Source organism: Sparus aurata, chromosome 2 (genome assembly GCF_900880675.1).
Source record: "Sparus aurata chromosome 2, fSpaAur1.1, whole genome shotgun sequence".
Classification (NCBI taxonomy): Eukaryota; Metazoa; Chordata; class Actinopteri; order Spariformes; family Sparidae; genus Sparus; species Sparus aurata.
The window spans coordinates 23082463-23100563 of NC_044188.1; the positions used below are offsets into that span (position 1 = coordinate 23082463).

Genomic DNA, 18101 nt, shown 5'->3' on the forward strand with positions numbered 1-18101 from the left:
GAACTAATTTTTGTGCTTTATTCAAATACTAAACACAACCTGAGCACTGTTCAGAATTACAGAATAATAAAAGGGATTTTTCGAGAATGCATTTGCTATTATTTATAAACTATTAAGAATTTAAACATTCAACCATTTTAGGATTAAAAATTACTATTTCCTAATGTCCCCTCTGCTGTATAAGATTTTGTTCTCTCAACAAAAAAGAAAAATGATGCAACTGTTCTGTGGTTCGACAGGGTGAAAACTGATTTATGTATCTACAGAGACGTTCCAGGTGTAATATTTGTATATTAGCTGTTTTTTTTAGCTAATTGTGGTTTTAAGTGAGGATGCTTGTCCAGACTGTCACTTGTGTTGCAGTTCTATTCAGGCTTCACTCCCAACACGTATTCTTGCCTCATGTCTCTGTCAGTGCCGTCTCGGCCTCCTGAAAACGTCCTGGCTGTGGCGAAGTCCCCAGAGGTGATCTCGCTCTCTTGGATGCCTCTGCCCCGAGAGGCTCTCAATGGAAACCTGCAGGGATACAGAGTCATCTACTGGGCCAACCTGCCTGATGGAGGTATGAACATCAACACATGTAAACATTTATATTACTGACAGATCGATGTGCGTTGGTTTTTCAGTGGTTTTGCCTGTTGTCATGGTTCATCCACCAGGGGAAGCTGCGGTATTTCCGTACTGTAATATGCTGTTGAGATGAAGAGGTTGAGTAACTGAATATTTAAGCTGTCATGTGTGTAAAGGTTTTTTGCGCTTCATAAGGGACAATTGTGGTCACTTACATCTCCTATCTACTATGTATCTGGCGCATCTTTTCTTTATGTTTATGAGACACGGTCATCAAGCGTAACACATTTTTATTGGAATGCCTAGCAACTTACTTCCTCTAACAATATAATTTTTTGATCTACACTTGAATTTACATACATGATGAACAGCATCAGATTTTCAAGAAAGTTGTTTCACATTACAGAATCAAATGATGATTTTTCTGATGCTGACCAACAGTAGAAATACAAGAACCGCATTGCACACAGGGAATAGGCCTGTGTTTTTATCCCTTGAATGTATACCCTGCCGTATAGCAGTGATCCAACCTGCAGTCTGGCTGCTCTCCATCAATAATTCATTTTGCAATAACTCAGTGAGGCCCAATGCCTCAGCAGCTCTGAGTGACAGGGCATGAGGCAGGAGAGGAAAAGAAAGGAGAGGACTGGAGAGAGGAATCAGCAAAATTGAAAAGTAAACCTGTTTTTTGGGGGTTAAAACACTTCATGCAGGGGGGTGTTTCCCATACATGATCTATACTATACATTCAGAACATTGTCTCAGTAGACTGGGGTAAACGTTTAGCTTTCATAGGAGGAAACAAATATTTCAATACATTTTCAACACTGAATCAACTCGATCTGCCTCCTCTCCTGTGTCAGAACTGGGAGAAATCAGGAACGTGACAACCAATCAGCCGTCTCTGGAGTTGGACGGTTTGGAGAAGTACACCAACTACAGCATCCAGGTCTTAGCCTTCACCAACGCTGGAGATGGTGTTCGCAGCGAACAGATCTACGTCCGCACTAAGGAAGATGGTTTGAGATGACTCATTACCACATAACAGATATAGCACACTCAGATTTTTGTTCAGCCTAATCCATATCCTACGAAGCTGAAAAATATCTATTGAAGTTCTTGTTTCTAACCAGTGTTAGAGTCATTTTTATAGTTTAACCTCAGTGTTTATGCAAGTTCTTATTTACAAATCATGTTGGATTAAATAGTCATCTTATCTACTTGAATACTATGTGGTCTGAGAATTCCAGGTAGGTAACAAGCAATGCAATGATACTGGCCCATTATTTCACTAAAAACAATGTGTGGGTGTATTTGCCATACAATGTGTTTACATTGCACATTAATTATATTTTTGAAAGTATAAAAGTACCCCAAAAAATCTGATTTTCAATCCAAGGTTGCACAGATATTAACATTTTACAAATGTGTTGGTATGTGCTCAGTGACTTATTCTATACCAGTACAGTGTGCAGGTTGTTTATACAAAAATCATCCTATTTTTCATGCCGAGGACTCCTTTCTTGCCGTGGTATCAGAGGAGGTACCCAGTACCTTTTATTAAACCGGTATTGCTTCAAAATGTAAATTCTGGGACAACATTAGTTATACTGAAAACATGTAGCACAAAACAACTAAATGATTTATGGTGGTGTGCACTGGAGGAATTATATTGCCCATTTATACCCCAACACAGTTATACTGACCGCTTTTTTCAGTGATCTCAAACAACTGGGGGATACTTGATCTGCTTTATGCTTACAGTACACATACATCACACACTTTATTTGAGTGAGATTTATAGGCAGTACATATGAAAAGTACACACTCCATGTAAAATTATCTGGCTCCTCTGAATCCTGCACTGCTCTCTTTTCTTACAGTTCCCCGGTCCTCAGCGGGGTCAAGGCGGCTGCCTCCAGCAGCTCCGTTGTGGTTTGTCTCCTGGCTGCCTCCGCTCAAACTTAATGGCATTATCAGGAATACATCGTCTCTGCTCTAACTACATCCGATGGTATTAGCATTTGTGTACCAAAGATGTTAAAGCCAATCTTTTTGTAAAGTTTGTGACATTGGACTGAACACCAAAACAGCAAATGACAATACGTGAAATACTGTTTCTCTGCTGCTGCCCAGTGATACAATGATCTCTTCTCTCTCTCTCTCTGTTTTACAGGTTATGAGTGAGTTTGAGGCGTCGCCAGATGCGTATTTCTACAGGATCCCCAATCTGGCTCGAAACAGACAGTACAGTATCTGGGTGGTGGCTGTGACCGCCGCAGGACACGGCAACAACAGTGAGAAGATCACAGTAGAGCCTCTGGCCAAAGGTACACCACTCTCACTAAGCTCCACTGACAGTAACCTCAGAAGTTTAGATTCATACAGTTATTGTCACACGAAGCATAATTAATTGTCCCATCCATCATCCATCTATCCATTATTGATAATCGCAGAGGGCCAAACTCTGTAGGCTTTTACCTCACTACAATTATTTGACAGCTTTAGGTGCAAGTTACAACTTACAGTTTTAAATAGGGCATATATAATATATGATGTTTTGGTACAAATTAAACTACCCAACAGTAGTTAATTAAGTAATTGTATTTTTTGTAAAAGCATTTCATGGTTCTATCATCTCAGATGTTTGGTGCAAATCATCTGGTACTTTTCCTTATTATTCCTCATTATATCCTTATTATTTATCATGATTATTTCAATAATTTTAATTGATTTCAATAGTTCTGTACACTTGGTTGGACAAAGCAAGCTGTGTGAAGGTGCCACATTAAAACAACAGTAAATTTGTGCTTTTATGTTTATGCATGAGTGATAATGATCTATATAATAGTATAAAAGTTACACTATTACAGTACTCTTATCTTAAATACTTAATTCATATGTTTATTTTCCTGATTTTATATACATACTTTTGTAACAGTTTCAATCCAGACTTTTATAAAAGAATAGAAAATTCGTTATTGTTGTTGCTAAATGAAGAAATTGGTCTTCACTTGCATGTGCAAAAAGGTGCATTAAAAACATATCACAGTCAAAACAAGACACTTTAAAACACATTAACATTGAAAAACAGTAGGAGCTACATTAAAAAAGAACACCAGATACTCTGTGTTTAGAACTGAATTTAGAAAAAGAATGATATAAAGTGCTGTGGGCTGACGTAGCAGACTCACTTCAAAAAGTGTCTGTCCGTCCTGATTAAGGTATTTACTTCGTATCAAAGTCACCATTTCTGGCAATTATAGATGACAACAGATAGAAAGGATGTGAATCAAACATCAATCATGCTTAAAAATGTGTAACACTATTTTATTTTCTTGACTGTTGATAAAGGCTTCTTTGTTAAGAGCACCAACAAAGTTGTGTATATGTGTTGTTTTTTAGCTCCAGCCAGGATTCTGACCTTCAATGGGACAGTGACCACACCCTGGATGAAGGACATTGTATTACCATGCAAGGCTGTTGGAGACCCTCCTCCTACCATCAAGTGGCTCAAGGGAAAGTAAGTCAAACATGAACAATCATGCGGCAGTACAGACACAGTATCAAACTAACAACATTATGTATTTTCTTCCTGGACCGCAGTAATAACTGTCCTGAAATTGTGTCTCTCTCTCCAGCACTAATGGAACACCTACACCTGTCCTGGTGGATGGTCGTCGGAGTGTCCACGGCAATGGCAGCTTCATCATCCGCACAGTGAAAGCAGAGGATTCTGGGAACTACAGCTGCGTGGCCAGCAACAACTGGGGGTCAGATGAGATCACACTTAACCTGCAGGTCCAAGGCAAGCAGCCAAACAGATGTTGTTCATATGCTTTGAGCTCGAACAGCTGCTGGGTTATATAATGTTTCTTAGCCCATCACATCTCTTAAATTCCAACCTTTCAAATATAATCCTCAACAAATGGTTGTTCTACCTAGGACAGGAGCGTGGTGTTCTAACCAGGGCTGTTATAGTTTTGTGTTTAGTTCAGTTATTCTTTTTTTCAATGCAGTTTAGTATCCAATGTGGGTTTGCTTGTTTCAGTTTTATCTTTATTATTAGTTTTAGTTCACTTAAATGTTCTTCTTATTTAATACAGGGTTATTTGTCAAGAGCAAGATTCAATACACTAAGAATAGGTATTACAAACACAATACTTTGTGAGAGTAATTGACATCCCGGTCTTAATAAACATATGCACTAGTGCCTCCTCATGCTTGTTGTGCTGACACAGTTGACCAAATTGACATATACCAAAACCAAAGACATCTCTTGTGCAGTATATACTTATAGTATTTTAGATAGTTTTGTAATGTGTGCCCGATACTGTTACAATTGGTTTATGTTTTTCTAAAGTCTATTTTTACACTGGGATTTCGATAATATTTCAATTAGTCCTAACCTTAGTCCGTACAGGGATCCCCATTTTGCTTATTACAGGTTTGACACTGAATCTTAACAAGGACACATGAGGCAGTTTAAAACAAAGACTAACCATGCAGTGAACTTTTGTTTTATCCTTAGTCCCTCCTGACCAGCCACGCCTCACAGTCACAAAGACAACCACCACATCAATCACACTGTCATGGATACCAGGAGACAATGGAGGGAGCTCCATCCGAGGTGAGAGCGACACAGTAGCAAACACGCACACTAAACAAATGAGTTTAAAACAGGACAGTGAAGAGTTTCACAACAACTTGATGTGATGTATACACACAACATGTGTCAACCACATACATCTCCTTTCAGCTCCCCATGACAACCAATGTCACCTCCTTCATTCCTCTGGTCTAACACTCCTGTTCTTGCTCCCGTTTCTCATTATCTGGGGGTCGGGCTGAATACCCAAGTCCTAAAAGGTAGATTAAAAAGCAGCGGGGAAGATTAAGTCTCTTTAAGTGAAAGATTAAAGCTCTCCATCTTAAAGAATGTGCAATCACAGTGAGACGATTTGTGGTGATTTATCATTGCTCCTAATCATGCAGCTCCTGCCTGTAGAGTTGTAGTCGCTATAAAAGCTGCCTGTGATACCTTCTCTCTGATATTTGTTTTTGCTTCCCTGCTTACAGCGTCATCCATCACCTAAACACACACACCTAAGCTTGCAATTGTCTATTTTTAGCCAGGCTTGCAGCAGGCTCTGGGGAAGGCAGTGCTGGTCGGTCGGCTTGTCCTCAGACTTTCACCGTTAACACCAGACAACTATAACTGAATAACTGGATGGACTACCATGAAATCTCAATGATGTTAGTGATCACAATGATGTTAGTGTTACTTAGCTCAAACACTTCCCACATGTTCGAAACTTACTTATTTACTTAATTTGACTAAAACCAATGACTGTAGTCCATCAGCAACTGTAAAAAAAAACTACTACTGACTACTGCACAGCTCAGGTTAGGTGTTGTATCCTTGGTTCAGAGGACTTAAGCTAAAGCTGATGTGAGGATCGGTAGTTGTTGTATCAAGAGTTACTAACATGTTATTCAGCTCCAAACCAGGTAAAATGAAATGAATACATTGGGAAATACATTTCCAACATTGTTTATCACTTAGATTTTGGTAGGAATTGTATTGACAAGTCACTTACTGGTTGAAATGGTAACTTTCGTTCGATACTGTAGGAACACAGCATATCTACAGAGGGAGCAGGTCCTCTTCCACAGAGTCTGTCATGTTTCTACAGTAACCCAGAATACACAAACCAAACGCTAGCTCTACAGTGGGCCTATGTTTTTTTTTCGTGGTCCCCGTTGAGGAGTGTGAGACAGGGGGTGTTCAGCTGTTCACCTCACTGCGAGATGCCACTAAATCCTACACACTGGACCTTTTAAATGTGCATTCATAGTGAGATTTCAACAGTAATAATAGACATATGTCAATATTCACATCAAAACTATTTTTCTGTAGAGTTATGAATCGTAAATCTTCTGCCTCCCCCCTCTTTCACCTTTCTTTCCCCAGGTTACATCCTGCAGTACTCAGAGGACAACAGCGAGCAGTGGGGAAGTTTTCCTATCAGCCCCAGTGAGCGTTCATATCGTTTGGAGAACCTGAAATGCGGCACTTGGTACAAATTCACCCTGACAGCACAGAATGCAGTGGGACCCGGGCGCATTAGTGAGATCATTGAAGCTAAGACCCATGGAAAAGGTAAGGAGTGCCGTCCTGGGGTTATGAATTTGTTACATTTTTAGTTCTGAGTTTCAGTCAAAATGCAGTTCTGTGATAACAACTAATCATGTTGTCTGAGATCATTCGAAGCAAATTAGTTTGGGAGCCGTGTTCCGATAAATATATTTCAATTGCTCTCTAATAACTGCTCTGGTAAAATGATTTAAAGTAGGTAAGGGAACATTTTCTGTGCTCTGCCACTGAAATTTGGTGATGTGGTGCGATTTGGCTTTCATTGATGTTAAAAACAAATAACTCCTGTTAATATTCCTTTGAGCTGGTTTACTTTTATTAATTTGACTTACTTAATGGCCACAATAGTTTAAATGGCTAGACTTTGCAAAACTTAGATCTCAAACTGTGAGAGGCATCTTTTCTCTCCATCTTCTCCTCAGAACCACAGTTTGCCAAAGAACATGAACTCTTCACCAGCATCAACTCCACCAGGGCCAGGCTCAACCTGGTTGGCTGGAACAACGGCGGCTGTCCAATCACATCCTTCATACTGGAATACCGAGCTGTGGACTCGGCCACCTGGACCACTGCCCAGCGCACATCGCTGACCAAGAGCTACATCCTGTACGACTTGCAGGAAGCGACCTGGTACGAACTGCAGATGAAGGTCACCAACAGCGCCGGCTCAGCAGAAAAGAGGATCACATTTGCTACTCTCAATGCTGATGGAAGTGAGTTTGGATTAAACAGATTGTCACAGAGTTACTTAGATATAGAGGGTCACTGGATCAGCATCCGAAGCAACTCAGGGGTAATTTAGCAACCTTGAAAAGAGTAATTCAACTTACCGTCAAACTGAAAATATATCCACACGTGCCAATTTAATAAGATAACATGTATGACAGAGAACATGAGATAAGTAAAACGACCAGTGAGAAGGGTTTCTTCCTGTCCGTTCTCCTTAATGGGTTCTTTGATATGATATTTCATCCAGTGTAAAGGTCCCATATTATGCTCAGTTTCAGGTTTATTCTCTGATTTATGTGTCAATTAGAAAATGTTTTCATGCTGTTACTCAAAGAGTCCATTGCTGCAGTCCCTCCATTCACCCTCTGTCTGAGCACTCCAATTTAGTGCCTTTCTCTTTAAGGCCCCCCTCCTGAAAACCCCAGTCTGCTCTAATTGGTCAGCTCTCACAGGCCTGAGCAGGCACCACCCGCCATGTTTCTATATCAGCTCATCTGGGATTTTTACAGCTACAGCCATGCAGTGGGGATGACTGAGGGCAGAGACTGTATACTTGAGACATCAGAACCTTTACAGAGGTCCTGATAGCTCTTTTGAAGGCAGTTTCAGAATATGGCATTTCTCTATGGATTGAACATTTTTCATACTAACACTGTAGTTATGTAGCACCTAGACCTGCTTTATGATACAAAAGGGCATCACTATGTGTCACATGAACAAACAGTAAGAGGAAGTAGAGTTGAGGGCGAAGGGAAGAACTTAGACAGAGCTTAAAATTATTCACTGGTTTGATTAGTTGAACGTTTTTTAACTATTACATCATCAGTTAAAACGGAGTTGCAATCTTTATTACAATTGTTTGTGGCAGCAGTGCTTCAGGATGAAATTCTGCAGTTCTGCCCTATAGTCAAGTTTATGCCTTAAGAGTATTTGTCAAAACCACATTTTTGTCAGCCTTTGAACAAATTGACAAGTATTCTGACGGCTCAGCTGAGTAAGAAAACGGGGCTGGTCTTCAAATCCTCCACAGGGCCACAGCGTAGCTTTATTCGCCTTGGGCTACAGATTGTGTCAGTCATACACAAAGGAAGTGTATAAGCTGTAAAGAAGGATAGGAGGTGGTGAGAGCTGTGCTGCACTCCAGACTGTTCATTAATTTCCTTTGAAGGGTTTTGCTGAGACGTGTAAGCTGCCTGTCAGGATGTTATGTGTGAGTTGATGTGCTTTTGCATGTGTGTGTCTGTGTGTGGGCATGTTTGTGTGGATGCCATTGTCAGTTTGACTGTCAGTCTCTCGCTCAGCTCAGCTGTTGAGCAGCAGCCCAGGAGACTTACAGCACATGTTCAGTCTCCCAAAAACCTGGTGCCCCAGCTTCGATGTACAATGACCAAAGAGAAAAAAATATATTTCATCCATGAGATTAAACCCAGGGAAGGCTGGAAATATTCATTTATTGTAAAACAACTAAAGATACAGTTTGTGAATCACATAAAACTTAGGGTAGGTTTGATTGCATCATCCAATTCTTTTTGTTTTGTTGTGCTTTGTTTTTTTGTTTTTTCCTCATGTCTGCATGAGATTTCTCCAAAGTACCAAATAAATTAACTTCAGATGAACTGAAGACCTAAATTTGCCTCTAGATGTGAATGTGCACATCTGTATGTTATGTGTTGGCTCTTCCTAGGATAAAGCCAGTGTGTTCTGAGAGAGGTCTCAGACTCCCTTTTTAAAAAATGGATGGATAGATGGATGGATGGATGGATGGTTAATTAAACTTGTAATGTCGAAAGTAATAACATTTACAAAGCTGAAGTTAGAAGCTCATAAAAGGCCTAAACTACTTTTCTAATGAGTCAAGAACAGGCAGGATTGGTTATTAAATCAACTGGGATGCTGCTTAAGGGATTTGAAGGCTGCACATTAAAAGTTGAATATCAATATTCAACTTAAAATCCCTGAGCAGTTTTTGTCACTATAATCCTTGACTGAGCTGAACAAAAAAAATTTTTTCTCACCTTTTACTTGCAGGAATCATTGTTTTTCAACCTTGTTGCACATTATTTTTATTATTTGGTCTTGCATAAAATGAGCAAAGTTGTGTTTATTTTCAAAAGAGGATGTCATATCTCATCAGGGAAACATTCATTCAGATGAGGCTCTCGATATCTGAGTATTCATTTCTCAAGTCTGTCTGAATGTGTTTCTTTCCAAGGTACCATCCCTCCCCTGCTGAAGACTGGAGACCCCATCTCAGATAACATGTCAGGCAGCGGCGGTCTGAAGATGGTGGTGACCATTACCTCTATTCTCGTGGTAGCCGTACTGGTCTTTATCATGCTTATGGTGCTAAAGAGGAGAAGGAGGGAGCAGAGGCTTAAGAGACTCAGAGGTGGGTGTTCATGCTGCTCAAGTGAAAAATGCACTTAATCTGAATAATATAAAGAAGACTGCATATTTTTAAGCCCTTAAACATATTTGCATACTGTGTACATAGATGTTGAAACACCTGCCTGCCTGTTTGCCTATGAGTAAACATACTCAGAAAGCACATCTATAAGCACACAGATTAAATAAAATGTGCCATGTTATTCAAATATTTTTAACGTTCAAGTGCATCTGAACTGAGATAAAGTAGATGTCACTTGATGTGAACTTTTCTGACTCTGACATGGTCTCATTGCCTTTTTCTAACTGTAATTGTCAGTGATTGTACAGTTTTTTCACTGCTGTAGTTTATCAACGAGGACATTGCGATTATGGTATTAACGTCCTCTTTGCTGACTTCACAGATGCCAAAAGCCTGGCGGAAATGCTGATGAGGTATGTGCACTTAATTTTAATTTATGCCAGCAGTTTTTCTTTAAGCAGCGAACATAAATCACAATGTAGCCCAGAGTTACAGGACCCATCAGTAAAAATCAAATACACTGCACCACAGATATGCAGTCCCTCTTGCCTTCTTACAGCTACTTATCAACTTGAATGAAATTGAATTAGCATTTCTGCGATACAATGCAGAATTGTGCAGCAAAAAAGTAATGGAATATTTTTATTCATTAACCTCCTCAGTAAGAACACTCGGACTCCAGACACAGTGAACAAGCAGCAGCAGACTTTAAGAATGCACATCGACATCCCCAGAGCCCAACTCCTCATTGAGGAGAGGGACACCATGGAGACGATTGGTAAGATACTTGAAATGAGACCGTGTGCTCATCGGTCACCATATACATTATGAATATGAATATGATCTTTTTCTATCTCTGTCAACTGTTTTCCGTTTGTTCCCTCCTGCTTTTCTCTCTCCCCTCTCTCTCTGTTGTTTTTCTGTCTCTCAGATGACAGGTCCACCGTGCTGCTGACAGATAATGACTTTGGGGAGACCAACAAGCAAAAATCCTCCACAGTGACCCACACAGTCCACTACCAGTCTCTGTCCCAGGCCACTGGACCGCTGGTAGACGTGTCCGATGCCAGGCCTGGAACCAGTGAGTCCCACCACCGTCAGTGCTCAACATTTATTTCCTTTACTACTAACATGAATACTACTGTGCTAGTGCTGTGTTACTAATAATAACCTGATGTTGAAAAAGTGTCTTGTGGATAAAGTGGGGGTCGTGTTTTTATTTGGTTACACTGCAGCCATGAATCTTGCTTTGCTAATGTCCCTGCTGAATCTACATCATTATATTCTTGTAGCTGGATGTCACTTTAAAAGAAATTTGCCTCAGTACCATAAAAATAAACACTAGTAATAGCATTTCATAGCGCATTCATCTGAATTACATGCGCAGCAAATAGCTTTTCCACCTTGTCTTAGCTTAACTGTAGACTGCCCTCATAGAGCATGTGAGCAGCCTTCCAGCAGCGAGATTACAAAGACACAGCAGCCACGCTGCACAGTGGCCTCTGGGCTTCTGCTGTTTGAGCTCCACTGAAGCAGAACTGATGAAGAGTAGCGAACTCCCTGCCTCTTCTTGACATGTCTTCACCTGATTGCCCCGCTCCAACGAGCCAGTTGGACCTGCACAACCAGATTAGTGATGCTCTGAAATGATTTTGTGCAAACAGTGCGAAATCTTGATATTTTCCCAATCAAATAAATAAATAAGATTAACTTTGGTAATAGTTTTAGTAAAGATAGACATGCAGATTATCTTGTGCCAGTTGAGTGATTCAAATTTAAATTGCTAATTTTACAGTATTGGACACACACGAGACACCAGAGCACAAAAGTCTATTTAAATTAAATTTCTAAGACATCTAGGTTGTAAACTGTTGAAAAGGTTTATGAATTAAAATCACTCGACTAATAAAAAGAAACAAGACCTTTGATTGTTCATCCAGACACGGTCATCAGTCATAAAACTTGACAGGAAATAACTCGCGAGCAAAGTCACATTATGATGGTCACAGCAAGGAAAGTGGCTGAAAACAGGAACCACATAAGCTTCAACTTGATATGATCATGTTACTTTTTGTGTGTATTTCTTGCCAGAGTTACTTCATGGCACATTTAACAACTGATGATGGTGTTTGAATGAACAGCGAAAGGTCTTGTTTCTTTTTAGTAGATTAAAAGGGCTCTATGTTATAAGTTGTATCAATTTACATCTATCAATCAGTTTTGATTAGCCATATGTGAGTAGATTGCTACGTAACGTGATGTGAAAAATAAGACTTTCCCTGTCTCTCTCAGTTGTCTATACAAGCCTGTGGACAATTTGTTTAAGGTGTTTATTGCTGGAGGACTTTGGATTTCTTTGTGAAGTATTTTTTGCGATAGTCTTAAGGATGTGACTTTATGCATGTGCCTCGTCTCAGTGCCTCTCTCCGTTATGCTAACAGGGAGCAACAGTAGCAACCGTTAGTTTAGAAATGGAGTCTGCAGACGTAAACTTACAGCCAGCATCCATCTTAACACAGATGTTCCACAGAGTCCCTTTAACAAACCCTCACAAACAAAAGCGCAAAATACCAGCTCTACAATCTGCCAAGTATCACCAGAAAACCAAAAAACATGCTTCACCGTGCTCACCAAGTGTTACCATGTTTGTTATCTGCCATTACTATGGCATCTTGAAAACACACACATACACACACAGTAGAATATAAACACAAGTACAAGGACTTTAAATGCAAAGAGCAATACCACAGTTCCAAACTGACACAGACATACAAACACAACCTCAACACTCTTTTCAATCGCACACACATGCATTCACACAAGAGTGTATAGTCGTGTGATTGGTTCATTTAGCCTGGCCAGCGGGGCATGAACCCACTTTGCTGACTCATCCCTTTTATTTCTATTGGCCAAACACCTCCATCATTTCATCCCCCCATCCCCTCTGATAGAATTACTGTCTGACCTACTACTATTACCAGCACCATTCTTCTCTGCACAGATCCAATCCAGGCCTTTTCTAAAGGCTCTCATTCTGATTTGGCCCAGCGGTGCACAGAGCAGCAGCCTGTCTGGGTCAGGCTGAATATGATACTATTTATATGTCTGTATGGAGACAGTTAGAGCTCAAGACTGATGATAATGTCATTGCACTGAGCTGTGGGATGGTGATGTTCAGTAATGTTCGAAGGAGGTAAACTGTAGATTTGATCACAACACAGCAGGACAGACATATATTCACCCTCTCGTTCTCAGACTGCAGCTACAAATCATGTCCATTTTGGTTACTGATGGACACATCAAAACAACAGGGTCGCTGTGTGAATAATCCAAAAAAAGGGTTGACTGTTAACTTTGTCTTGCTGGTTTATATCTATGGAGCATCAGACCGCAGCTGCTGACAGCAGATGTGTCCCTGTTGGCTTGATTTTGTTTGTTTCATGCCAGCCCAAAATTCTTCTATATTAAGTACAATGATGACAATAGTATTTTATTTTCATTGAGAAATGATTGAGAGAGTAATCTGGCCATTTAATACTCTCCTGGAGATAAACACAATTCTCATAATTAGATTTGAAAGACACATTTTAAAGAATGCAATTAAATGTTTGTTTATGAACAGAATAATGATTTGCTCTTATAGCTACAACCCTGATTACAGGGCACTGTGTAACACATAAATAAAACACAATGTGATAATTAGCTAATCCCTTCTTTATATAAATTCAATTGAAAACAGTATGAAAACAATATATTTGATGTTTAACTTCATCGCTTTCATTGATTTTTTAAAACCATGTCAGTGAAGCTCATTTGCAAATGACTGTTGTTATTTAAGTTTTACAACATCCCAACCTTGTTTGGAATCAGAATGTATGCTTATTAATGTAATAGGGATTTACTGCACTCTATTTAATCACAGAAGAGAAACCTCAGAGTCGTCTTAAAAAATGTGCTAATCCCAAACATTTGTCATTATTTATTGGTAGATGAAGCAAAACAAAATGATGTTGCTCTTACTAACTCTGTTCTTCAACAACCTGTCCTGTCCTCTTCTCACCAGATCCCACTGCCAGACGCACTGCCAAAGCTGGTCCTGCCGCGGCACGGAGCCGCTACGCCAGCCAGTGGACCCTGAACAGGCCGCACCCCACCAGCTCCTCACACACCCTGACCACTGACTGGAGACTCCCCACGCCACGGGCCACTGGATCTGTAGACAAGGAGAGCGACAGCTACAGCGTCAGCCCCTCACAGGATACAGGTAGAGTGGAGCAGGGTGTAGGGTGACTGTCACAGCTATCCAGGAACAACATGAACCCGCAGCTTTTGTTTACAACTAAAGTTAGAATGTTGGGGTGTGTGAAAGAAATCACGTTGCTTTTGTGATATTTTCAAGTGTCATGCGATCTGATTGGCTCTCACATCAGCGTCTGTGTGATCCAAAACATATTGGCAGTAGTTTTTCTGTTTGACAGTGCAAGTTTTGGGCGTAGTCCTGGCTGAGGCTTCCAGTGTGGGAATCCAACTTAAACCTACATAGTTCCTCTTACTGTATTAGATAAAACTAAAATACCACAAAAAACACAGAAAAAAAAAAGTCAAGTTAAATTTTACATTAATTTTATGAAGTCGAGTGCTACATTGTGATTAAACCAGTGAATCCTGACGTGTAACATGTATTTATCAGATCGTGCACGGAGCAGCATGGTATCAACAGAGAGTGCATCCTCCACCTACGAGGAGCTGGCCAGGGCCTACGAGCACGCCAAGATGGAGGAGCAGCTCAGACACGCCAAATTCACCATCACTGAGTGCTTCATCTCTGACACCTCATCCGAGCAGATGACAGCAGGGACCAACGACTACACCGACAGCCTCACCTCCAGCACGCCGTCTGAGTCAGGCATCTGCCGCTTTACCGCTTCGCCGCCCAAACCTCAGGATGTCAGCCGGGTCATGAACATGGCCGTGCCCAAGGCGCACAGACCAGGTGAGGGAGTGCACTTCACACTCATACTCATACAACCATTTATTTCCTTTACAGTCATCGAGCAACCCCTCTGACCCTTTTCCATTTCAGCGGGCAGGATGTGGTTAGAAGAGGGATTTCAAGGTCCTTTGTAGTAGAAAGTGAGATTTCCTTTTTTTTGGTTATAAAGCAGGTCTAGGTGCTGTAAAGATACTGTGAAAGCAGTCTGTATTCAGAAACTGTGTCTTTAAACAAGCAGCAGGACTTCTGTAAGGTTGTGATGCCACAACTAAACAATCACCTCTCTCAGCCATGAACAGCCATTGTTGCAAAAACACCGGCAGAGCCGATATGGAAGAACGTCACCCGGTGCCTGCTCAGGTCTGTGGAAGCTAACTGATCAGAGTATACCTGGCTGTTTTTTGGTAGGGCGGCCTTAAAGTCACAGGCACTAAAACAGAGCGCTCAGATAGAGGCTGAATAGATGCGCTGCAGCAATAGACAGACAGAGGAAAATTATTTGTTTTGTTTTGTTTAATATTAAAGCATGTAAATATTTTCTTGTACACACAAAAATACAAGTATGTGCCCAAAAAGGAGCATAATATGCCAACAATAATAGTTATTAATATTTGGATAGATTTATACATAACACTTACAAAAAGAAAACGCAAAGAATGAACAAGAAAACATGGAATAACTAACATTTTACTGTGTTTTTAAACACTGTTCTGTAAACCATTAGCAATCTATTCGACAGGGCTATTATTTTATCTGGTTTCACATGTTCTCTCTTGAAAGACCTTTTGCAAATAATCCTTGTGTCTTTGTTTCAAGCTGTTTTTACGAACAGTTTGTAAGAAAGTGGTATCTCTTTTTTGAGTGTTGTCTGTGGAAGCTCCTCAATTAACTGTTTAAGATGATATTGATGGACACCTAGTCCTTATATATTATTTTTATTCAATTTGGATCAGCCTTTAATACATTCACATAGCTGCTGACTGTACACTACAGTGCAGTCTCATTAAGTCATTATTCTGTACATAAGCCTCTGGAAGTGTTACATTTTTTTTGTGGGCCCATTGTGGGAATAGCACTTTGTTTTCCTCCAACATTTAGAGCCCTAAGAAAGCATTCCAATCACACATCATGAACAAGCATCATGAGATGCAGTTGCAACAGCACCCTAGGGATTCCTTTTATTGTAAGAAATAAAATGCCTTTTATCGAAACAAAAGAGAAAACATTTTCCCTGTAAATGATGTTAGTTGTTAAACAACACAGTAGCTCTGTCTTAAAAGCCTTTCATTACATCTGCAGTTTGAGACAACCTTCTGTGCTCTCCTCTGTACTCGTCTTACCTTATGTGACCCTGTGTTCCTCCGGGTTGCCCTGCAGATCAATTACAAGTTCTAGCAGAGTGTGTTGACGGGCTGCTGACCACACACAGAAGCACAGACACTCAGACTCACAGACACCGTCTCCCTGACACATGTACACAGCTCATCCTTCACCCCATCTGCTGTCCTGTTAGTGTGTCTGGGGCTGCTGATAATTAGCATTGTTGGAGGTGTCCTGTCAGGGAACCAGAAATGTTGGTGTGTGTGTGTGTGTTCGCAAGGCTACGTGGTCTCAGAATCCACAGTTTGACCAGACAAGAGTTGAGGCCATCAGATCTGCGTCTTCAGTTTCAGCCCTCATTATGTTTTGAACGTTTGTGAACAGCAGAGCAGACTCATATCACCAGTTCACGAGGGAGCGAGGGCAACTAAAGGCTATGTGTCAACCTTATCTGGAGCCATTGTCACTCAGTACAAAACAGCACTTTACCGCCACATTGGAGACAGTTCGGTGTAATACCAGACGCATGGCCTTTCGGGTAGGTGTTTCATCGCTGAGTGCTGGAGTCTGGTGTCAGTTACTTTGGGGGATAGATTATAGGCTGAGTGGCCTCTAAAGTTTCTTGGTGGGTTGTTGACTGTTTGTAATGGGTTGTGTTTTGACATTGTCCAAAAAGGATAAGGCATGTCTGGTTTATGCAGGAAACTTAAACGCCTGCAGCAACTCTGACAGTTAATAAGTATCCAGATACATTGAGGGGCAGTTGGTTTTACACATATTATTTTTATCACTGGATCTAGAGGGATTAAAATGATTAAATTCTGGAGTCTTTTACAAGACACTGTACCATCAACATGATTTTGAAGCTGTATTTTAAGGTAAAAAAAAATGTCATGTTGTTTTTAAAATATTTTTTAAGTATAATCAGCACTTTTTTTGGAAGGTAGAAATGCTCTTTAAATATTTGTTTTATTATATTTACATTTAGCAGATGCTTCTGTCCAAAGGGGCTTACAGTAATTCATACACACACACACACACACACACACACCTCACACCCCTAGAGGGCACACTGATCTTTCGACAAGGCACTAAAAGTATTCTCCCTACACTTTTAAAAAACAAAAAGTAGAGCGTATAACAGTATCAGTGTGTTTAAACCCAGACCCAGTGCGGAGGCCAGTTTGACTGACAGCTGGTGAATGACCCAGTTTCAGCTCCATCTCTGACTCTGTTACATCTGACTGACCTGAACTGACCTCAGCCATCCATCGCAAAGGTCACCTCTCGCTCTTATTTCATGTAGCCACTCTTACCTGATGGTGTTGTTTTGAGAATTTATTTATTTGTGCTCTTCTTCTTTAGTGCCTCATAACACCAGAGCTGTGTCCCATTACAGCTTGTTCCTTTGCAGTTTGCTCATAAACTTTTACGGCAGTGCTGGCGATTAAAGTCAGCAGTAAGCTAATGACAGGCCTGTAAATATGTTGTGTGTTCTGAATGACATGCACAGTATGGAAATATGGTGAGAGAATATTAAAACATTGCCCTTTGGCTGAAGATGCAGCAGACACTTACACAGATTAATGGCCTGGCAGAGAGTTGCTGTTGTATTCTGGTTACACATACTGTCCTATTACTGTACGATCGGCAATTTACTGGCTGATGAATTTTCAAACTACATTTCTAATGAGCTCCCACAGAAACACTCTAATCTATATTTAATTCAATTAACACTCCTAGCCATTCATCATCTTTACTGGCACTAATAGGGCTTATTATGAAACACAGTGAATTATGCATTCTCCCTGTCAACCCAGAAATCCATTCTCCGAGGTCGCATGTTGGGTTGAAACTGTGTGTGTGTGTACATACAGCTTTATACTTACATTGGTGCACACGTGGGCTGTGTACATATGAGTGTG

At 40.5% G+C, this 18101-nt stretch overlaps 1 protein-coding gene across 1 annotated transcript in view; it reads left to right on the top strand.

Annotated features, from left to right (window-relative positions):
• Positions 1–18101, top strand: part of dscamb (Down syndrome cell adhesion molecule b) — a 132826-nt gene that overhangs the window by 111365 nt on the left and 3360 nt on the right. Inside the window, 15 exon segments of the mRNA XM_030397360.1 lie at positions 416–562; positions 1434–1589; positions 2454–2584; positions 2747–2900; positions 3976–4093; positions 4212–4378; positions 5102–5200; positions 6545–6733; positions 7150–7440; positions 9669–9845; positions 10246–10276; positions 10526–10641; positions 10795–10944; positions 13927–14127; positions 14554–14856. Coding sequence (XP_030253220.1) covers positions 416–562; positions 1434–1589; positions 2454–2584; positions 2747–2900; positions 3976–4093; positions 4212–4378; positions 5102–5200; positions 6545–6733; positions 7150–7440; positions 9669–9845; positions 10246–10276; positions 10526–10641; positions 10795–10944; positions 13927–14127; positions 14554–14856 — 2430 coding nt within the window.